At 41.7% G+C, this 24,260-nt stretch overlaps 1 protein-coding gene across 7 annotated transcripts in view; it reads left to right on the plus strand.

Moving 5' to 3' along the window:
- The window catches only part of Csmd2 (CUB and Sushi multiple domains 2), a 582,265-nt gene that overhangs the window by 506,313 nt on the left and 51,692 nt on the right, over positions 1-24,260 (plus strand). For all 7 annotated transcript variants that reach the window (XM_087215348.1, XM_087215347.1, XM_087215349.1 and 4 more), the window contains 8 exons: positions 5,204-5,284; positions 5,781-5,894; positions 10,411-10,599; positions 12,919-13,065; positions 15,862-16,050; positions 20,499-20,684; positions 21,518-21,712; positions 22,915-23,088. In XM_087215348.1, the coding sequence (XP_087071474.1) occupies positions 5,204-5,284; positions 5,781-5,894; positions 10,411-10,599; positions 12,919-13,065; positions 15,862-16,050; positions 20,499-20,684; positions 21,518-21,712; positions 22,915-23,088 (1,275 nt within the window). The remainder of the gene's footprint in view (positions 1-5,203; positions 5,285-5,780; positions 5,895-10,410; positions 10,600-12,918; positions 13,066-15,861; positions 16,051-20,498; positions 20,685-21,517; positions 21,713-22,914; positions 23,089-24,260) is intronic.

Genomic DNA, 24,260 nt, shown 5'->3' on the forward strand with positions numbered 1-24,260 from the left:
CTTGCAGGAACTCCTACTGACCATACTGGGGATAATTTGAACACCAGAGTTATTAATATAGTAATAAGAGTAACAAATCCCAGTGTGTTGTAACATGCCTGTAATCCTAGCTACTCAAGAGGCTGAAGCAAGAAGATCATGGGCAGCCTAGGCACCATACTAAGGGCCCTGTCTCAAAATAACTACAAAAACAATAGCAGCAAATGGGAACCTATTGAATAAAACAAGACACCACATTCATACAGACATAAATTAATTAATTAACAGCTTTATGAGAACGAGACATTTACATAGTTCCAAACTTCTTCTACAACAACTACAAAGGGAAAAAATAGCTTTACAATGGAGAGGGCTGGAAGATACCACTTAATCAAGTGATCCCAGAAGGTCCCATCGAAAATGGGACAAACTGAGATCAGACCCTGGCTGAGAGGATACAAAGCAAGGAACCCAGCATCTCTTCCGTGACCATTCAGTCAAAGATGTACTGTTTAGCCTGACTCTAAGCCAGTGGAAACACTGGCAAACCTAAACTGAGGGGCACACAATAAACTCACTGCATGTCATCCTCAAAAGTGTAAAAGCCATGAGGGTCAAGGAAAGACTTTGGAACTGTTGCAAACTAAAACATACCAAGGAGATATGACAACTACTGTGAGGTGTAACTCTGAGCTGGGTCCTTACTGGGCCAAGTAGAGAAACTCACCTGGGATGTGAGGAATAGATGGCAGCAAGGTAGCAGGGTTCACTTTCCAATGTTGATAGCTGTTTTGTGGTTGTGTGGGAGAAAGTGATTGTAGGAAATACATACTAAAATATTCTGGGGTTATGGGGCATGGTTTTGGCCACTTATTTCTAATGGTTGGTGGAAAAAAAGGGTTTTGTACCATGCTTCCAACTTTTCCTATACTTTTGTGACTGTTCAAAACAGAAGTTTGATTTACAAGGAGAGCTAGAAAATAAAAATAAGATTTAAAAAAATATAATAGCACACTTTAAATCAGCACAAGAATCGGCAGAAAGTGAAACATCACCATAGAAAAACAGTTTAGAGAAGTAGAAAAGAAACCTGAAAATATCCACAGGAGAAGGACAAAGACTTGGATGTGTTCGAGAGAAACTGGTCACTAGGAAATCCAGGGAGGAAAAAACACAACACACAGAGGGAAAAAAGATATGAAGAAGAGATAAATGGATGGAAGAGAATTAGATAAAAATTTTCTGAGATGAAAAAACCCCTACATATACAGAATTAAAGAGGTGACTGTATGACAGTAGAAATCAAAACCAGCATGGCCATGTTTTCAAACTATAAGGTTGGAGGGTAGGAGAAATCAGCTAGAATCCAGACTGAGAAATTTCCTTCAAAGGAGCCAAGGCTATCCTCAGATTAATTCTTGCCATTAGAGGTGCAGAAAATAAAATAGGCATTTCTGTAGATGTGTAGAGGGAAAAAGAAGTTGGGAGCCTTGCATGTGAAGGGAAGAGGTAGTCACTTGCAGGGATCCAACAGCTTAAATACAAGGCCACTTTAGCCCCAGTCTGAAGTATTACTCAAGGATGTAATCGCCCAAGGAGGCACAGTGAGCCAAGAACTCAAAATAGAGAAGATGTATAAAAGAAAAGGGCAAATGAGAAGCATTGATACTAAGGATAAAGTCTAATAATTTAAAATATAATAATTCTTAAAATATTAAAAATAATAATTTTATATTAACAAGTTGATGAAAGGATAGGAGAACGTTCTTGTTCTCCATGAAGGTCCAATCAGAAGATATCATTTAATTACTGACTTTGGTAACTAGTGAAATAAGGACTTCAAGTATATATTACAGTCACTGATTAATTTTCATGAAGTATAATATTTCAACATCACTAAAAGAAAACAAGAAATAAAATGTAACCCTAATGTAAAAGGTAGAAACCCAAGGCAACTCCTTAGAAGCAAAAATATAGAAGGTACAAAATAAGATAAAGCAGGAAAATAAAATCATTCAATTATTAAGAAAAATGAAGGCTTCTTAGGGTCCAATTCGCTACTTTTAAGAAAGACCAATTCCCTGCTTCTAAGAAAGTCTTAAATTTGGCTAAGTAATATTCAACTATACTTTCTGTGTCAGGTACCTGACTAAGACCAAGAAAGACAGTTTAGAAATAAAAAGATGGGCCTGGGGCTATAGCTCAATGGTGCGGCGCTTACCTAGCATCCTCAAGACCCTGGGTTTCAGCAATACAAAGATAAAGAGGTAGGTAGGTAGGTAGGTAGATAGATAGAACCAGTAATGTATCAGAAAAACACAAACAACAACAGGTTTTTTTAATGTATAATCCAAAACAAAAAAAGTATTAAATGGTAAAAGTGAATTATTTTATATTAGAGAATGCTATAATCTGCATTTGTTTTCAGAACTGAGGACTGAAGCCAGGGCATTCACAATGAGCTACATCTCCCATCTTTTTTTTTTTCTCGATACAGGGGATCAAACTCCAGACCTTGTGCTTGTGAGGCAGGCAGCAGAACCACTGAGCTAAATCCCTGGCCCTCCCATCTTTTTTCCTTAACCAAAGTATTATGGTTTGGATCTGAAATGCCCCACCTCCAAGTCTCATATGTTTGGAAGGTGATTGGATAAAGGAGGCATTATATTGATGGGTAATATTTCTACAAATCAAAACAGTGTCATAAATAAAATTACACAAATAATAAGCTGAAAATATAATTCAAAGGTTAAGATGAGTCTTAATTATCCATAGAGTGCCTCAAATTTGTAATAAAACATGGGCAAAGGACATGAATAGACCATTAGAACAAGAAATGCAAAAAGTCCACTAATATATGAGTGATGTTTAACCTAATTAGCTGCCAAATGCCAATTAAAACAAAACAAATGCTAGATTTTGTTGGTCATGTTGACAAAGACTGAGATAGATGACTATCTCCCCTACCAGCTTGAAGTTCTAAAAGGGCAAGGGCTGTGTATGTGTTATTTATTTCTGCATCATCAACCTGGATGCAGTGCCTGACTTGGGGGGAGCTCTCCGTAGGAAACCATTCAGTGAATGGGTTGACAGAAGAATGATGACATTCAGTGCTGGAGAAAATGTCATCTGTTGACAGTATCCGTTACAACAATTTTCCTAGAGAGAAAAATGGAAGCACACATCATGTGGACACGTGGTCCTCCTAGTTCACATTAAATCAAAATTAAACTCACTTGGCTGCCTCTACAGTGCCTCTTAGGTTTAAAAACCCACACTTCATAAAGCCTATGTATCAATGTGATACTTTTCAGCCAACACATCTGTATAAAAATTTAAAGTCAGACTCCTGGAACATAATACAATATTTTAAGTAAAACTATATACAGGAAAAGTCCCAGGTTGCATTCCACCTGCAGTTAGTAAAAGAACTGAATCCCCTGTAAATGTTTGGAAAGGAGCTCTGATTCCACAGTGGGGGGGGGGGGGGTAAGTCTCAGATACTGCGGGCTGAGAGGTGTCACACTGAGCTTTTCAATGGGAATGGTGCTCTACCACCTCACACCTGTCCTGAACGCATTCCCACTGTGACCTTCATATATGGTCCTTGTTTCTGGATAGTCTTTTACAACATAAAATACCTAAAGTCCTACAGCTGAGAGAGTTCTCATAATGCACCAAGTGTTTATGGTATAGGCCACAAAATATGTGCCCTACAATGCACCCAGCCTCTTTTTTGTGACAGTCATATGAATTGTTGGGTGATCATAAAGTAATGCTGTAAGTATTCAGCTTCTAGTGTATGGTTTGCTGCACATATGTAAATATTTTATTGTGGTTTAATTTCTTCTGGATTTTGACGTACAATGAATTATAATTGTTTCCCTCTTAAAATATTATGAAAAGGGGTCCTAAATAACATCTGATTTCCAGAACAGATTACTGACATTCAACACTTTTAAAAGGACATGCCCTTCAGTCATTCTTAGTTTAAAAAGAAAAAGAGAAAAATCATAAAAGGTCCTGTGCATGTAAGAACTTCATCATAGTTTTTTCTTAAATGGCTAAGTTTTGAAAATCTAAATAGTTAATAATAATGTATCTGTGAAATAATTTCTGATAAATTTGTATGATTAAATCTGATGAAATCATTTTAATCTTATTGTTGAAGAAAATTCATTACATGGGAAAAGTCTTCAAATACAATAGTAGTTGGCAACTGTCAATACAAAGTACATAACATATGATGCAAACTGGGTAACAGAAAAATATTTTTATATGCAGAGAATAAACATTGCAAGAACTCAAGATAATAGATAAACAACGATCATTATTTCTGAGAAGACAATTCATGAGTTTAATTTTCTTCCTACTGTTTTCACAGAATAATCTGATTTTAATGGCAATACATTACATATATATTCAAATGTTATTTTTAAAGAACATAGCCAGGTGATTTTGGAAATAAAAAATAACAACAGAGGCAGCAGCAGCAGTGGCAAGTAATACTTTTATATAGCATTTAATTGTGCCAGGTAATGAAAGTCAAGCAGAAGCCCACACTGACCTGGGAACCTGACCCCACCAGTCTCTGCCCAGCAGGACTGACTCCAGTTTAGAAAGTCCACAGAGGCCAGATGTGCTTGGCCAAAGGTCAGAAGGGAAGCAAACTAACCTCACTGTGTGCCCGCAGAAGCCACACACAGGACATAGAAGCTGAGTAGTGAAAAGAATGGTGGACTGGGGAACAGCCAGATCAGGGTTCAAATCTTGTGTGAACTTGGGGAAGTAACTTCACCTTTCTGAATCTCACTTGTTTATAAGTAGGGTAGGAACACCTCACAGGGGATCAACTGTTGTGAGAATTAGGCGACAGCATTCATAAGTGCCAATGTAAAGGAGGTACTCAGCACCCCCCCTCCACCGCATGCTAGTGGATGTCACTAGATCTTTTAGATCTAATGTCTTCTAGATCTTCTATCCTTTAATATTCATTATAAAATACAGTTTCTGGGTTTTGCACTAAAAACAAACAAAAAGGACAACAGAAGATAAGCAAAGTAGCCCTTGATTAAACTTGCCCTGTGTACAGATAAATACTCATTAATAAAAATCTATTTCACAAATGAATAAGGAATGAGAAAGTGAAGATTTGAACCAATGAATGACTGCATTCCCTAAGGATGACATTCTTACCCTGACTTGTGTTCTTTGATCTTTGCAGCTTATCCGCTCACCAAATGTCCTCCTCCCACCATCCTCCCCAATGCCGAAGTCGTCACAGAGAATGAAGAATTCAACATAGGTACCACCTCCCAAACCAGCAAGGACCATGAGCTGGGGTCTGGCAGGGCCAGGATGGGCAGCAATGGGGGCACCGGGTAGCAGGGCTCATCTCTCCCCTTCACCACCACCATGCAGAAACAAAGGACCCTATGCAAGAAGAGTTCATATTCTGTCAACTCAGTTTGCACCCAGAATACATGCTTCTTTTAGCCATCCCTAGGAAGAGGAGCTAAGAAAGTAATTTTCCCCTGTGATTCCCAGTTAAGCATGGTTTTGAGAAATCCATTTAAGACAGAATAAATTTTTTAGAATATGAAAATATTCATGATCTCAGCAAAGCTGAGCCATGAGAGGGAAGCTGTTGTCTGGGGCACTGTATTGGAGGCCAGCTAGTTATAGAAGTCTGAACAGAACTACTGATTGTCTTGCCTAGAAGTGGGTTCTGGGTACTAAGAAGGCCCAGCAGCCCTGCCCAGACTGCTCCAGAGAATCCTCATGTTGGTCTGTCTTGACAGGTGACATCGTCCGCTATAGGTGCCTTCCTGGTTTTACACTGGTGGGGAATGAAATCCTGACCTGCAAACTTGGAACCTACCTCCAGTTTGAGGGCCCACCCCCAATATGCGAAGGTAACTGCACTGAACCATATCTGTCCAGCCTGGCATTCCTCCCAAGCAAACCTGGGTTTCACACCTCTTCTGAATGCAGCTCTCAGTTCAGTCCCAGCCCCATGGAGTAAGAGGCCACCTGTAAATGCTGCTTAATCAACAAAGGAGTGAATGAGAGATAAGCAAGTGCTCTTTTTTTTTGGTACTGGGGATCGAACTCAGGACCTTGCGCTTTCGAGGCAGGCGGCAACACCACTGAGCTAAATCCCCAGGCCCAGCAAGTGCTCTTGATAGGGTCTCTGCCCTCTTTGGCAGTCTGGACTGCAAAATGCCACATTTCTGTCTCTTTATCCTTTATCCTTACCCTGGCATTCTCTGGAATTGCATGCTGAGCATTGGAAAGAGGATATTCTGGACCTCAGGGATGAGTAGGCTCACCCAGTGATCCTGCCCTGCTGGAGTGCAGATGTGCTCAAGGTTTTGGGTGCTGATTTAGGCAGCCCAGAGGCCACAGTTGCCTTCAGCCCCCTGCAGTACTTTGGTAGAAGATGAAGTCACTTTACCTGGTTCTCCCAACTCAGACTGAATCCAATACTCTCCACTCATGTGGCATCTGATCTTTGGTAAGGTATCCAACTGTCCCATGCCCTAGTTGTCTCTTCTGTAAAATGAGAGTAATGATAGCACTTAACGCCATGGGCTTATTTTGCAAAATTAAATGAGTTAATTATGTAAAGCAATTTAGAACAATACCTAGTACCATGTACTGCTGCATGTTAATTGTTATTATATAACTGGTACACTCCTGCTTCTAGTACTATGGCTGCCAACAATAAATATTTGGTATCCTATGGAGGAATATGTCAGTATCTCCCCTATTCCTTGGAAAGCAAGAGCACAAAGAGCCCTCAGTACAATTTGTTAGTAAGAAAGAGAGAAGCTGCAAGCCAGAAAGTTAGGCTGCTCCAGTACAGCGGCAAATTCACTGTTTATTTTAGCTGAGCCAGTGCACTTGAATGCCAAACAAACAGCTTCAGTAACAACAAATTTCAGCCTTCATCCTGCTCTAGAACCTCCTTGGTTTGCTCCAGCCTCAAGTTTCTCACCTCTAGCGCTGTTTCTGTGTTTACATGGCCCCAGTCTTATTGGTTTTATCCACATTCCTCTGGAACTGGGTGTCATTCTTGCCCTTATAGACTTTCATTTAATAACAGTTTCACTGAGATATAATTCACGCACGGCACAATTCATCCATTTAAAGTGTACAAGTCGATAGCTGGTTGTATATTCACCATGATTCATTGTAGACCATTTCATCACTCCAAAAGAAGCCCGAAACCCATTAGGAGTCATCATTTCCTTCCAACCCCACAGTCCTAGACAACCATGATCCTAATTTCTATCTCTATGGATTTGCCTATGCTGGCCATTTCATATAAATATAACCATACAGTATTTGGTCTTTGGTGACTGGCTTCTTTCACTTTAACATTGTATTTTTAAGGGTCATCTGTATTGTAGTATGCATCAATATTTGCTTTCTTATTGCCAAATAATATTCCACTGAATAGACACACCTCATTTTGCTTGTCCATTTGGGCTGATTCCACTCTTTAGCTGTTACAAATAATGCTGCTGTGGACATTCATTTACCCGTTTTAATATGGAAATGTTTTTGGTTCTCTTAGTGTATAACTAGAAGTGAAATTGTTGGGCTATATGATAACATTATATCTAATGTTTTGAGAAACTCCCAGGCTGTATTTCAAAGTAACAGAACCATTTCCCATTTCCACCGGCTGTGTATGAGTTTTCCAGTTTCTCTACATTCTTGCCAATGTGTATCATTATCTCTCTTTTTAATTATAGCAATCCTAGTGGGAATCAAGTAGTTTTGATTTGCATTTCCCTGGTGATTAATGATTTTGAGCATCTTCTCATGTGCTTAGTATATGTCTTCTGTTGAGAAACATTGTCTAGTCACTTTCCTCATTGGTGGGACAAATGCCCACAAACACACACAATTTAAAGGAGGTGAGTTTATTTTGACTCACAGTCAGCTGATTCTAAGGAAGGAAGAGCATGGTGAAAGGGTCTGGCAGAGGAAATCTGCTTATGTCTCATGGCAGCCAGGAAGCAAAGGGAGGGCAAAGGGAGGGCAAAGGGAGGAGCTGGGAGTGAGATATACTCTTCCAAGTCACACATTCAGTGACCTGCCTCTGAACAGCCCTCCCCCCACTAACAGCAACTCAGCAAGTCATCCAATGATGAGTATGGTGCCCCCGTGATACAATCACCTTCCAAACACATGAGGCTGCGGGGGAACACAAACCAGATCTGAATCATGGAGCCAGGCGTGGTGGCACACACCTGGAATCCCAGAACTCAGGAGGCTGAGGCAGGAGGATTGCCATGAGTTTGAGGCCAGCCTGGGCTACATAATGAGTTCAAGCCCAGCCTGAACTACAGAGTGAGACCCTGTCTCAAAAATAAAACAAAAAAAAAAACCAAAAAAAACAGATCTAAGTCATAACAAATGTCTATTCATGTCCTTTACCCATTTTTAAAACTAGGTTTCTTTTTATTATTAAGCTTTCAGAGTTTTATACATTATAAATACAAATATCTTATGTGTTGCTTGAGAAAATTTTCTCTCAACTTGTGGGTTATCTCTTCACTTTCTTTTTCTTGATGTGTTCTTTGAAATACAAAAGTTTTTAATTTGATGATGCTGAATTATTATTTTTTCTTTGGTTCCTTATGCTTTAGGTGTATTATTTGAGAAACTGTTACCTAGTGTAAGGTCAGGAAGATTTACATCTATGTTTTCTCCTAATAATTTATAGTTCAAAGTCTTACACTAAGGTCTTTGATCCATTCTGAGTTAATTTTTGTATACAGTATCAAGTAGGGGCCCCATTCCCTTTTTTGCAAGAGGAGATCCATGTGTCCTAGCACCACTTAATGAAAACTACGTTAGTTCTTCAACTTTTTTCTTCCCTGTCAAGATTATTTTGGTAACCTGTGTCCTTTGAATGTCTACATGAATGTTAGAATCAGACTATCAGTATCTTCAAAGAACCCAGGTAGAGTTAGAAGGGATTGAGTTGAATCTATAGATCAGTGTGGGTAGATTTGGCATCTTAAAAACATTTAGTCTTCCTACCTTCCTACCATCCACATGGGATGTCTTCCCACTCACAGTGTCTTCCTTGTACACCTTCCTCTACTCCTCAGCTTACTTTACTCTTTGGTGCTTTGTCTTAACACCCTGTCCGATGAAGTTTTAATCCCCTGTGACAGGGATAAGCTATTATTCTGTGTTCTGAGAAGCATGTGTCTTACTATGGCAACATGGAAGTCTTGGTGAAGATTTTAAACCTAAGAACATCACCATGAAATTTCAGAATATCAAATATAAAATTGTAGCTAGAAAGATGTCATTCATTCTTGGCATATAACAAAAATTTCAAAAAGTGTATAGTAAATACCTCTAGCAAAGTTAGTATCAGAAGAAAATAGAATTTCTTTTTCAATAACTTCTAGCAAAGTTAATATCAGAAGAAAACAGAATTTAAATCGGGGTGTATTAAAAGGGATAAGGAGGTATATTTCATACTAATAAACATGATATCCATAATAATATATCAATATTCTATATATTTGGACTATTGTTGAGGGCACTGAAGAGATGGTTTAGTTCTTAAAACTTGGCTTTGGAGTTCTCAACCCAAGCAAGCGAAGATAGAGCCATAGTCCTCAAATTTGTTTCATGTAGGCTGTTTGATACTTTCCTATTCCCCAGGATGGGACACCAGCCCAGTGCCTGGGGAAAGTCCCCTCTGAAACAGTATCTTCCCTCCCCTTCACGGAGGTCAGAAAACCCAATCCTCCTCCTTGTCTAAGGTCCACACTGACTGTCTTCCTTAGTGAAACTTTTTTTTTCTTTTAGTTGTATAAATACTGCTAATTAGGTCACTGCCAAGCTCTGCTGACCCTTTCTGTTCCTGATGCAATCATCATCATTATCATCATGTCTATTTATTGAGGCACTATGTTTCAGGCTTTATGTACATACTATTTCACATAGTATGGATATAACATAATATAATAGTCCTGGGATGTAGGAGATGAAGAATCCATCACGCAGAGGAAATAATTTGTTGAAGACTGCTAAGTATTCAGTGTCAGAGATGGGCTCTAATCCAAGTGTTTTTGATCCCAAATCCCTATACTACCCAAAAAGATAGTACAGGACTTACCTCCACCCTATACTCTCTTTATAAAATTAAACCCATTATATAGATTAACTCTTTTGGATTTGGGGTACCTTACTAAGCCCTGAAGTAGTGTAACACTGGCACAGGATCTGAGGTTGCGCCATGTCGTGGAGCAGTATAACGACTGGAATGATGTCTAGTTCAAGTGTTTCTAAATGCTGATTTCCCAGCAGTTGTCTTTTGCACCAGGGAAAAACCAATGTGTTGGCTGGTTCCATCTCTACTCTATGTACCTACTAATTCTTTCTTTCTCCAAGTGCACTGTCCAACAAATGAGCTTCTGACAGACTCCACGGGTGTGATCCTGAGCCAGAGCTACCCTGGCAGCTACCCCCAGTTCCAGACCTGCTCTTGGCTGGTGAGGGTGGAGCCCGAGTATAACGTCTCCATTACAGTGGAATACTTCCTCAGTGAGAAGCAGTATGATGAGTTTGAGATCTTTGACGGTGAGTCAGTCAAGGGCTGTGTAGTCCTCTGCTGCAGGTGGCACAGACCTGCTCCACACCCCTGGGAGCCTGCCCTGCAGTCTTCCCCGAGGCTCCACGTGATGTATTTCTCCACTGCAGAAACCCCAAGACTGTGAGATCTGAAGAACTGTATGGCTGTTGCTTGTACAATAGCCTGGACCTGTTACAGAACCATTTCTTACTATACTCCCCACTCAAAGCTCACAACTTTGAAATCTCAACCAATAAATGGGTCACAGAGGTATTCCCAAGTGAAGAGTACGCTCCCTTTAGAACCCACAGAGGTCTGCCAAACATTGTCTTTCTTCTTCAGTGGTAGGAGGGGGAAATGTGCAATAGTTTGCTCTTAGATTGGGAGGGAATGTCTCTGCATGCTTCATATCACTCCATCCTAAAACTTTCACTGCAAACTTTGTAGGATTATCTCTTCCACTCCAGAGCACATGAGACTTACAAAGGCATCTACACTAATTTTCCCTAGAGGCTCATCAGAGCCAATGAATATGATGTCTTCAATATAGTGAACCAATATGCTACGTTCTGCCAGATGTCCAGATGTCTCCATCCCTTCACACTGTATTATGACAAAAAGCAGGAGAAGTAACACAGCTCTGTTACCTGACCATGGGTGTATGCTGCTGCCTACCTCATATGATTCTGATCCTCCTTTCTGGTGGAAATAGGAAAAATGCATTTCCAGATCCACAGATGCATTCCATGTAACCAAGACTATGTTATTCTACTCTGATAAAGATACAACATCTGGCCCAGCTGCTACAACTAGGTTACTACTTGACTAAGTTTGTACTGTGAGGGGAAACTGGGCCAGGACTCCGTTAATTACCAACTTCAACCCTCATGTACCCCTGCCCTGACAGAGCATCTATGATGTGCTTTGGATCTCCAGATGTCAGCATCAATCCGCACCCTATATCCAAAAGTCGTTAATATAGTATTTAGACATTCTTGCTTCCACAATATTCAGTTATATAAGTAAATAATGGTGAGTCTTTTGGGAGGAAAGACCTGGAGGAATCATTGCTATCTATCTATAATTTTTTTATTTTGCAGGTTCCTTTTCTATGGGGACCTAGCCAGCTAAGTGTCCTGCAGTGGAGAATGAACCCTGGCCTGGGTCTACAAACTGGGCAAGGGAATGAGACTTTCCACAATGGGCAGCTACTCATGATCTGTTTTGCTCATATATTCATACTGGTTTTGGCCACCCATCTATCTTGTCCTTAGGAATACCATATCTATGAGCCGTCTCTATAGATCCTGCAGGTCAGGCCCCCCAGATGCCATTGTAACCTCCATGTCCATTGTGGTCATTATGCCAGCTTTGCTTCTGGCTGTTCAGGGCTTCCACTTGACTTCTGCATTCTAGGATCCTCTCAGCCCCACCAATGCTACAAGCCCAATTCTCAGACAGGAATCTTACATTACTTTCAGCATACAAAGGACAGCCGTGACTTGGGGTGTCAGGAGTACTGGGGCTCCCCCCTCCCCAGAGCCCTGCTGATTGCTTGAGTAATTGCTCCATCCTGAGGAATAAGGTCAGCCAGCAAAGTTCTGCTCTCCCAGTGGACCTATTCAAATATACCATTCCACTGAGCCTCTGGATCCCTTCCTTTGTGGTTTGCCGCAGCTGTCCAATGGCACTGCCTTGTTTAATGTGTTCCATTACTTTGTCAACCTTCCAGGAGGTGTCTCAACAGCATGTTAGAAACTTTACTCAGGTCCTTTTCCAGGAGATAAATCCTGTGTTCTGAGTTATCCAGCTTTCTGCCTTGAACCAGCACCTCAGGACACAATACCCGATGCTTATGATAGGAAAAGGGAAGAGAGAGGCCTTTTTCAAAGAGCCTTGGGAAGCAAGTTGGAGAATGCTGTTACTTAGAACACTGACACCTGATTTTTTCCTCTGGGTTTATTGCTATCTATTCATCAATAAATACTTTTCTATATAGCAGCACCAAGGTGTCTTTAGCATCCACAGAGTAGAGTAGCCAACGGGAAGAGGTTCCCGGTTTGAAAAACAGCCCTTCCACTGGCCAGCTGCTTGACCCTGGCCAAGTCCAAAAATGGCCAAAAATGTCACCACCTCCTATAGGTAGGAAGGAACTTTGTAGGCACTGTTTCAGATCTGGGCTCAGGGGAAAGAGCCCTCAAGTAAAAGCAGTGAACACAAAAAGAGTATGTTGACTCTGAACAAGTCACCCAGCCTTCTGAGACCTTATGTCTACACCATGGCTATCACACAAGGATGGCCTGTAACTCTGTGTCCTTCTCACCCAGGTCCCTCAGGACAAAGTCCTCTGCTGAAAGCCCTCAGTGGGAATTACTCAGCTCCCCTGATTGTCACTAGCTCCAGCAACTCTGTGTACCTTCGTTGGTCATCTGACCACGCCTACAATCGGAAGGGCTTTAAGATTCGGTACTCAGGTGAGTGAACCCTATGCATTCAAGAGAGGGCCATGTCCCCTGAGCCCGTTATGGTGTCTTTTTTTCACCCTAAACATCCAAATAAGCTACTGTCCATCTCATCAAGGGGGCACATTTCCCTGTGGGGGCTGGGCAGCTTCCTTCTCTAAATTTGCCTCACCTAAAGCTGTACAAGTGGTCCTTGGATTTTCCTATCTCCTCTTCTTCTAGCCCCTTCCCTGCATTTAACCTCTGCCCTCTCCTCATCTCATGCTGCCAACCTGTGTCTTCAGGATAAATTTAATCATTATACATGATGGCATAAAGCCCAATGACATCCTATCCTTTTAGAAATTATTCTTCAGGAAAATAGAAAATGTTAGCAAAACCCCTGAGAAACCTGGAGTCTCTAACTGGCAGATGTTAGGCAGGCAGCAAAGTGTTGGCTGTATTTTAAAAGAGCCTCTTCCATACTCTTAAGTGAAGTAAATAGGACACACATATGTAAATACCGAATAGTTTCTCTAGTGTGAGAAACAGAAAGTGTAAATAAGGATTAAAATGAATAATTGATACTTTGAAATAGGAAGAAGAGGTCCAAAGGAGTAGGGGAAGTGGGAGGGGAAGGGGAAAGGAAAGAAGGGAAAGGAAAAGTTATGAGAAAAGGAAAAAATGGAAACAAAGTCTTTGTAAATAGAGAAGGGTGCAAGGGGTGAAGGGAGCACAGGGAATGGGGAAAAAATAAGAACCAAGATACTCATGTACAGGTACAAGCACCCAGATAACTGTAAACGTATTATATACCTAAAATGTATCAATAAAAGAATTTAAGCCAAAAAAAAAAAAAAGTAAGAGCCTCTTTTCTGCTCTGTAAGCCATATACTTTTGTGATTTTTTTTCATTGAACATAAAATTGTACATATTTATGGGTTACAGTGTGACATTTTCATACATATCTACAATATGTAATGATCAAATCGAGGCAATTAGCAAATTCATCACCTTAAACATTTATTGTTTCTTTGTGTTACGAACAGTCAAAACCTTTTTTCTAGCTCTTTCATAATATAAATTTATTATTAATTAAGTCACTCCACTCTGCTATAGAACACCAGAATTCTTCCTCTTATCTAGCTATATTTTTTGTACCTGATAACTGACCCATTTCTATCCCCTCTTCTAACCCCACTCCCATACCCTCCACTTCTATAAAATCAACATTTTTAGCTCATACATGTGAGTGAAAACATGCAGTATTTGTCTTTCTGTGCCTGACTTATTTCATGTAACATAATGTCCTCCAATTCCAGCTATATTGCTACAAACAGGATTTCATTCCTTTTTATAACAAGACAGGATCAAATAAAACACCAGGCCTTATAGACAGCTGGCTCAGGCAACAATCTAACAGGAATGCAAAAATATCCCTAGGAATATAACAAGATGGAGAAAATCAAATTAACTGCTTTGGGCCTCAGTTTCCTCTTGAGGAAAAAGAAGCCTCTAGGTTCCTCTCAGGGACAAGCTAGGCTAAGTTCCTGGCAGCTGCTCACATTTCCCTATCCTGCTTGCTAAGTTAGGAACTAAAAGCTATTAAAGAGTTGCCCTTTCCTTGACATTTAAAGACTCACATGTTTGGGGGTAATGGGTCAGTGGTAATTACAGTACATATGCCACATAGAAAGGGAATTGATTACATGTTGCAACAATTAGTACTTAATTAAAATATGGTAGGCAGTATAATTTGCATGTGTATCTGTCACTGTGACTGTGTTATAATTGAGATTCTTGATCCTGCATAGATTCAATACACATAGGACAGAGAGGGCAAAGTAAGAGAAAGACAATTTGGCTTGCCACAGAGGTGTTTAAAACACCAGTTCTACCTGCAAAGGAGGGTGACCCCCAGACAAGAGGGCAGAGTCACTCACTGTGAGCCTGTGAGTATGGCCTGGCCCATCCCAGTCGGCCTCAAAGATCCAGCCAGGAACTCTCACGTGGTTCTGGGTCATCTCTCTTTCGAAGCCTCCCAGAACTTGCCCTGAGGGTCTGTAATGAGAGTTCTCTCAGGCCAGGGTTTTTGTCTGTTTCCCCCATTGTTGTTTCCTCAGAACTTAGAGCAACAGCTGGCACTTAGTAGACACTCGAGGTCTATTTGTTAGATAAATGAATGAAACACATTGAAGCCATACATTGATGGGAAATGAACCTTGTAGAGAAATTTATATCCTGAGTTGCCACAAGTGCCCTACACAACAAAAAGAAGGAAAACAACCGTTTATGGAGTGTTAAGTGTCTTGTATTGTGCGTAGGGCTTTATATACACGGTCTCTTTTAAACGGTCCAAACACCTGTGAGACAGGTACTACAGGTCCCAATTTATAGGGAAGGAAACTCGAGCTAAGCAAACTTTGGTGATTTGTCCCAAGTCACAGACCTTCTAAGATCAGAAAAGGGATACCTCTGCAGTCACATCTTTGGGGAACCAACCCCTTGGGATTTTGCTTTCCATGACTGCCTATGAGCCGAAAAGGTTGGAGAGCCTGATTTGAGCCATAAAACATCACTGCTGCCTTCAGATGGCAAAGGGGACCCAGTGCTTCATGGAACAGCTTTTTTATTTTCCTTTGTTGTGCTTTGGCCTTCTAAACTGACTGGCTGTTTTTCAGTATCAACCACTCAGACCTTCCTAACTAGCAGCGCACCTGGCAGTGGTAGACAAGGAAATAGGGGGGAAAGTTGGGGCAGGCCCGCATGAAAGACTGTGTCTGTCCTCCTGTTTGTGCTCTGATCTCTGAGCATCAACTCTTTATTCAGCTCCCTACTGCAGCCTGCCCAGAGCTCCACTCCATGGCTATATTCTCGGACAGACCAGCACCCAGCCTGGTGGCTCCATCCACTTTGGCTGCAACTCAGGCTACCGCTTGGTGGGACAGAGCATGGCCATTTGTACCCGGCACCCCCAGGGCTACCATCTGTGGAGCGAGGCCATTCCTCTCTGTCAAGGTAAGAAGCAGGTGGGGAGGAAGGCTGCAAGGTGGCTGGGATCCAACACACATGCTGAGTTTGTTTCAGGCCCAGTCACTTTCAAATGTGGGTTGCCTCTGGGTTTAATAATGAATTCACTCTTTTAGCAAACACAGAATCCATAGTTTCTCCAACCCTGGGGATTACATATGCATAGCAGCCTGTGTTTTCAGGAACATGAGGGAGATGGGTGTGTGAGCACATAAATACAAAATGACAAGCGTGAGAAAGTGCTATGTCACGTGTATAAACACTGTCGTGGAACCCCAAAGATAGGAAGGGACCTACCTCCTTCTGAACAGCTAGGGAGGGCTCCCAGGGGAGACTTGGACTGGGCCTCCTATGGCACGTGAAGTGATCAAACACTTGAACACCACCCCTCTGTTTGCATGCATTGCCTTTTATAATTTATGAGTGGTTTCCCCATAAAGTAATATACATTCAGACTAGAAATCTGAAAAAAAGATGACTGTGACTATAGATAATGCAAAATAAAAAAGTGAAAACAAACTATAATCCTGTCACGTGAGATCATTAACATTTCAGCATATTTCCTTTAGTCTTCTATGCAAAAATAGGATAATCAGCATATGGAACTCTTAATATTTTGTTACCATCTTTCATCTAATTAAATATAATTCTTTGTCATTATTTGCAATGGTTGCATGACATTATGACATTTATTCAAGTATCATCCTACTGTGGGTAATTTGGATTTCTCTGTTTTGTGTTACTATACTTCATAATTTCATGCTTAGAAGTACATTATTTCCTTAAAATAAATTCTCAGAAATAAGAATGTTGAATCACTATGTCTGCAAAATTTATACTTTATTTGATATTTATTGCCCTCCAGAAATTATATCCTCACTTATACTTCTACCATTGACACATGAAAATTGTCTTTTCTCCCACAGTTTCATCATTATGTACTGCATTTATCTCAATTATTTCCTTTTTTTGGTACCAGGGATCGAACCCAGGACCTTGCACTTGCAAGGCAGGCACCGGAACCACTGAGCTAAATCCCTGACCCATGTACTGCATTTATAAAGAAGAAAAACTCTGCCAGTTATATAGACAAAAGGAGGAAATTACTTCACTGTTTGATTTTGTTTTTCTGAACGACATCAATAGTTTTAATGACACAGGCCAGGGATTTAGCTCAGTGGTTCCGCCACCTGCCTCGCAAGTGCAAGGACCCGAGTTCGATCCCTGGTACCAAAAACAAAAGTTCATCTCCAAATAGTTTTGATGACATCTATAATCTCTGATCTTCACAACCTCCTGGCCTGGGCCAGCACTTTCCCAGAGAACAAAAACATGTTCTGAATACTCTATTCTAAGCCCTGAGCAAAGGTCATAAGGAACTGACCATCTACAAATAGAATTTGGCTTCAGACTCCATGTCTCTAACCCTGTCAACATGGACAAGTCTTCTTTCCAGAGCTCCAGTTAGAAGCCTCTTGTCTGTGTTATCTTACGTCACTACACAAAATTAAGCCCCTCCAGGCCTCTGCCCACTCATCCTTATACCACTCTAAGTGCCCCACTTCCATGGGCTTCCTCTGATGCCCTCCCTCTCAGCCATTCCTTCTGCCCCCTCTGGTATCCTAGTCCCACAGCCAGCAAGCACACACCTCACTATCCAGAAGTCTCTCCCCACTTCCTCCTCCACTCCCCAAAAGGCCCTCTTCACTCCCTTCTCAAGGCCGCAGTAGCTCTTCTAAGAGAGCATGTGTGCCTTGGGCCTTTTTGGGTGGAGGGTTTCAGTCCCTTAACATCATTTCCCACATGGCTCAGGGTCAGGAAGGGCCTAGCATTTTTCCTGTTCTCTATTGCTACTTCCAACCAATGACTTTTCCACTCTCCATTCTTCCTTCAGTCCATTCCCTCAATTCCACATAATTTCCCACAGAGATCTCATTCCATCCCAAATATTTTGTGCTTGTATCTCCTCCTCTCCTACCCACAACAGTGTCTTCATTACCTCTGGGTTGGGGACTGTAGTTTGGTGTGGAGATCTTGAGACTCAGGCTTGTAGTCTCTCCAGCTGGCGGGTTGCCTTCTGTCCTCTCTGCTATCCACGAAAGCCAGGCCAGACCAGGGCCATGAGAAGTAGCTGGGGCCACCTCCTTCACTAGCCTTCCCCAAGTTGGCTCTCCATGAGAACATTCAGTGAGGATCTGGTATTTCCTCCCAAAGTGTTCAAGGAAGGATAGTTGATCTGATATGACACTTTGGCTGACCTAGTACCTCTTTGGCTCAACGTCTTGTTTGGACATTAGAAGAGTGTCTCATGTATAAATGTTTCTTGTTTCCTCATTCCTTCTGAGTTCCAGATCCTTCTGTTTTGGTCCCACATCCAGCCTTTGAAGCCTTCTTCCTTGTTGATATTCCAATCCTTGTCCCCCTGAACAGTCAACTTCTCTATATCATAATGGAGCCCTAGTCTAATACCTCTTCTTGGTTTTTGAAATTTTAGTAGCATCAAGCATCATTGTGAGTCAATATCAGTGGCACTTTCCTTTGTTCAAGTTTATTCTGTCTCTGAGTGAGGGAGTTCTGAGCTCTAAACTAGTTGTTAGAGAGAGTAATGGATGAGGAACAGTAGTGGGTACTTTGATTCTAATTAATCTACCATCTGTAACAGTTTCTGAGCTATCAAAGAGCTAATATAGTTTGTACATAATTTCTTTCAGAGAAATGGGTGTGGCAACATGTCCAGAGCTATTATTTTTTATGTTTATAGGAAGAATATGTATTACTTAGGTAAGAGTAGACTGTTTGGTCTTTGAAAGAAGTTAATATGTACTACTGAATTAGTGCTAGCATTTTTTATATCCCATTTCTTTATTTCTACCTTCTTTTTTCTTTTGCACCAGGGATCGAACTCAGGACCTTGTGCTGTGCTTTTGAGGCAGCCGGTGGCACCACTGAGCTAAATCCCCAGCCCTTTACCCTCTTTTTGATGGAGAATATCCTCACATTTCTCAGGAAGGATTCACAAAAGATAAATTTTTCTGAGTCTATAAATGTCCGAAAGTCATAATTTTTGCCCTCACGCATGCTTGTTAGGTTGACCAGATAAAATTCTAAGGTTATAAATCATTTCCTTTAGAAGTTTAGAGGGTTTTTTCCCCTATATTCTTTACACACCCGGTGTCACTGAGGGGAAGTCAGATGTCAGTCTGATTCTCATCTCTTCACAGTACTGTCACATCCTTTCTGTCTCTGGAATTTGTAGAAATGTCTGTGCAGCTTTGAGTTCCTGAAATCTCATGACATTGTATCTAAAAAGATTCGTGTCTCTCTTTAGCTCTGGAAAATTTTAACTTGCAATAATTCCACCCCATCTACTTTCTCTCTTCTCTCTTTCTGGAGAACTGAACAGTTGGATGTTGAACCGTCTAGGTTGATCCTTTGTTTTAAATCCTTTTCTTTTATTGTCAGTCCATGTCTTTTGAGTCTATATTCTTGGAAATTTCCTTTACTTTTAATCATCAACCTTTCTATTCAATGAATATTTTAACAATCATTTTTTTAATTTGAAAGAGCACTTTCTTGTCTTCTTTTTGTTGTGCTTTCTTCAAAGCACTCTGTTCACATTTTGTGAATACTTTATGTCAGCTTGATCTCAAGATAATATTAAAGCTCAAAGACTGTATATCTTCTGTTTCATGAATTAGCTGTTTCCTAAGGGGCCTTTTCTTCCCTATTTTTAATCTTTTCTTTGCTTATCACATTGACACTACTGACTTTTTTTAACCTGTTTAGCGATTTTTGTTCACATCTAAAAGGTAAAGGCTAGGTTGATTTTTCCAGATAGCCAATGTGGATCACCTTTGCTGTTATTCTGTGAAGTTTCTTTGCACACTATGCCCCTTTCCCATGAATAAGAAGCTAAATTGAGTGTGTGGCAGAGATAGTCATGCAGAAGGGGCAGCCTTTAAGCTGAGAGATTTAAGTTTGGGCTTCAATGGTAGGATTAGTAGCTTTCCTCTAGGATGCCAACTCCTACCATACCAGCTGTAGTTTTTTTAAGACAGTTCTTTCCCCCCACCTTAAGGTGGGATGGAGGCTATTTTGTTTGGAAAGTTGATGCAGTGCCTCTACCCTGTATTTGTGGACTGGGATGGAAACGAACTGACCTCACCCTGCGGCTCTTTCTCATATATTTTGAGCTACCCTTTTAGCTCCATTTACTCTGTGAGCACACTTCCATCTTTATTCCATCTCCCAAATATCTTTTCTGAAGTCTCTGCTGCTGATGCTCCCTTTTTCCTTTTTATTATGAGTTTTTTTCCCCTTGTATTTGTTTTTACTGTAATATTTTAGGGCCTTAGGAGGAGAAGAAAGATCAAAATCTGTTCTCAGAGCACAATCTTGAACCAGAAATGCTTATGACACCATTTCTCCTTTGCTAGCTCTTTCTTGTGGTGTTCCTGATGCCCCCAAGAATGGAATGGTGTTTGGCAAGGAGTATACCGTGGGAACCAAGGCTGTTTACAGCTGCAGTGAAGGCTACCACCTCCAGGCAGGCACTGAGGCCACCACAGAGTGTCTGGATACAGGCCTGTGGAGCAACCATAATGTTCCCCCACAGTGTGTCCGTGAGTCCTTGGGCAGTGGAGGTGGGCATAAGGAGGGCCTGAGTAAACAGCTGAAAAGATCCCCACAAGGACTGAGCTAACAGCCAGACAATGAGGGGAAAACATGTACACGAATGTTGCGAGATTCAGGGAGGGGAGGGGAGAGGGTTGTGCTTGGCATCTACCAGCTTGAGTTCCCATTTGGTAATTACTGTCATAGCTCTGGTGGACCACTGTGTACTGAGATGCTTCCATGGACCACCATAGAAGCTGGGAATGACCTGGTCCACTCCCTTTTAGATCGAGATTGTGTCAGAAAGTGTGCATGAATGCCTCTTGCTCACAAAACTCTGAAATGACAACTTTCAGCCCAGAGTCATAAATTGGCAGCCTGATGGACCACAGTTAGTCCAAAACTACTGGTCTCAGTTTTTGTTTGGCCTATCCTATGCTTTATAAAATTTTTTTCAATTGCTTCTCAGTATTTTAAAATCAAGAAATTTTAAATAAAAATCCATATATCTGGCTTCTCTTGAAAAATAAACATCTGACCAAATGGAATATATAGTGTTACATCCAATAGTCAACACTGACTGAGTACCACCTCCATCTGTTTTTAGTTTGTTCTGGCAAACCTTCCCTAGTTTTCCACACCCTCTACACACACACACACACACACACACACACACACACACACACACACACAACCTGCTTTTGTTCATTTACCAGAACTGCCAAGGGACTATAGGTTCTTGGATTCATCATTTACATTAAATCTCCCAGTGCCCGTCTCTGGACTCCTACAGTGTCTTCCATACTGCATTAACCACCCTCCCTGCCCCTTGCTTCTCTAGCTGTGACCTGTCCCGACATCAGCAGCATCAGTGTGGAGCATGGCCGGTGGAGGCTAATCTTTGAGACCCAGTACCAGTTCCAGGCCCAGCTTATGCTCATCTGTGATCCTGGCTACTACTACACTGGCCAAAGGGTCATCCGTTGTCAGGCCAATGGCAAATGGACCCTTGGAGACTCTGTGCCCACCTGCCAAAGTAAGCCCCAGAGGGAAGGGTGGGCAGGTTTGTGCACAGCTTCCTATTTGATCTCATACGTGGAGTGAATCGGGGAAAGGGAGAAGATGGGTATCTCCAGGGACTGCACTGTGCCTTGTTTTGGAAACACCTCAAATCAGAACCTGGGAAAAGTCCTACTCCTCTGAACTTCTTAACATCTTGTCATCATATTAAAATATTCCTTTTAATAAGCCATTCAGATGCACATGTACTAATTCATTTATCCATGTTCATTAGGCCCCTACTATATGCCAGATATTGTGGAGGTATGAAGGTGAAGCATGGCGGCACCTGCCTGCAGGGAATTTATAGCCTTCTGGAAAGACAGACAAGGAAACGATGATGTGGTGTGTGACAGGACCTGTAATCTCAGTGTTCATAGGATGAATGAGAATGCCACAAGGGACAAGCCACTTAAGTCTGTCTGCCTCTCCTTGTCCACTGTGAATTGGTTTTCTTTGCTTCTCTAATGTAGTTTCGAAGGTCAGGGCCCTTTTAGGGGGACCCTGAAGACCATGACTGAAGGGTCTGACTGAAGTCTGAAGACCTCAGACTTCCTGAAGCAAGTCTGAGACAGAGAGGTTAATTGAAGAGTGCTCTTAGGACCACCACCACAAACAGGCAGGAAGGGTGTGGATTTCACAGTGGAATCTACCCATGTGTGTGGCAGAGTGCAGGTCACAGGTACGGAACGGCCTCACTGCCCTGCAGCCTGAGTGAGTGGGCCTCATTTCATGTGTCAGCTGGAGGCCAGCAGCAGTGCTCTGGTGAGAAAGGAGCATGAAGCTTAGCAGAAGGCAATGAGACTGAGTGGCAGTGACTGCCCTGGGCATGAGGAAGCACACCACAGAATTGCCATCTCTTCCTAACTTCAGGGCACAACCCAACCACCTGAGGGTTTTTTTGAAAAATACACACATCAGGGCCCTGTCTCCAGAGACTGTGGGCTGTGCCTCTGAAGTAAGACTGAGCACTTTAACAGCTCCTCCGGTGCTCCCAGGGACACCTGTTGTTGAGGTGTCACATCACAGGAGTCAGTGTCACAACCCACATGCTGGTCCAGGAGAGTTCCAGGAGAGGGAAGTTAAAAAAAACTTACTTTGTTATTATCCTTGATCATCAGAGGCAGCACTTTCCCCCCTCTTGGGGGCTGCTTACTGAGTACTTTGTGATCCCTTTAGTCATCTCCTGTGGAGAGCTCCCCACGCCTCCCAGCGGGCACCGCATCGGGACACTTTCAGTCTACGGAGCCACTGCCATCTTCTCCTGCAATTCTGGGTACACGCTGGTGGGCTCCAGGGTCCGTGAGTGCCTGGCCAATGGTCTCTGGAGTGGCTCCGAGGTCCACTGCTTGGGTAAGTGGCTTCCCAGGGCTGCCTGCCTGCCCTTAACAGTACCATTTTACCCACTGGCAAAAAGGCACATTGTGAGCACCAAGTACTGGGCATCTTCCACAACTAAAACCTTGAACTGGCTTCTCTTGGAACACCCAAAAGAATGAAAACTTCAAAGCTGATCTCAAAGACAACTCCTGCTCACTGGCCCTTGCATGATGAGGTAGCTCCAGCCTCCACCTTATAGAGACACATTCTTGTAATATACCTAAAATATTTTTATATTTTATATTAGCAAAGTTTTTTTAATGTATATTATATATGTATAAATTACATAATGTGTGTTTGTATGTATATATGGACAATTATACATACTAAACAAATGACAAGAAAGATATAAAAATAAGGTGACTAAAAACAAAAATAGTGTGACTTACAAAGGGCAAAAATGTTCATTTCCCCTATGGCTAATTATTCCCTGCCTGAGCCTTCTAAGTTCTCTCCTTTCTGGGACCTCTCAATTCCAAAAGAGGGTCTCAACCACACAAACCTACCAGGACAGATTGGGTGGTCTGTTCTAGATGAGCAGTGCCACTCTCTCTCTCTGGCTGAGTCCCCTGTTAAGGACAGAGTCACTGGTTATTTCCACACAGAAGTGAAGGAAACTAATGAAAGACCCAATAGAATGGCAGGAATACACTCTTCCCAATCCCTTCTTTATAAAAATAACTCACCGAGGTATACTCAAAAAGGAAAGATGAATTTGGCCAAACCATCTGTTTTCACATGATTGTTTTCAACACAACTAGGCTTTGACAGCCTTAATTAGACCATGGTGCTTCCTGTAGAGTAGATGCTGGTTGATAAGAAAGAGGACAGTCCCTCTGTTACATTCGTACAAAATACCTGAGATATAATCAACTTATTATATTAAAAGAAAAGGTTTATTTTAGCTCATGGTTTCAGAGGTTTCAGTCCATGGTGACTTGGCCCTCATATCTTTGATGCTCTGCAAGCCAGAATATCATAGTGGGAATGGAGGGGAGAAAACTACTCACCTTGTGGTCAGGAAGCAAAGCAAGAAACTGAAAGGATAGAATCTCTATATCCCCTTCAAGGCTATCTCTCCCACCATGACCTAACTTTCTCCCACTAGGCCCCACCTCTGAAAGGTTCTACCATCTTCTAATCAG

This window comes from Heterocephalus glaber, unplaced genomic scaffold, assembly GCF_053883595.1.
Source record: "Heterocephalus glaber isolate CG9 unplaced genomic scaffold, H.glaber_assembly_v1.0 deba00001452, whole genome shotgun sequence".
NCBI lineage: Eukaryota > Metazoa > Chordata > Mammalia > Rodentia > Bathyergidae > Heterocephalus > Heterocephalus glaber.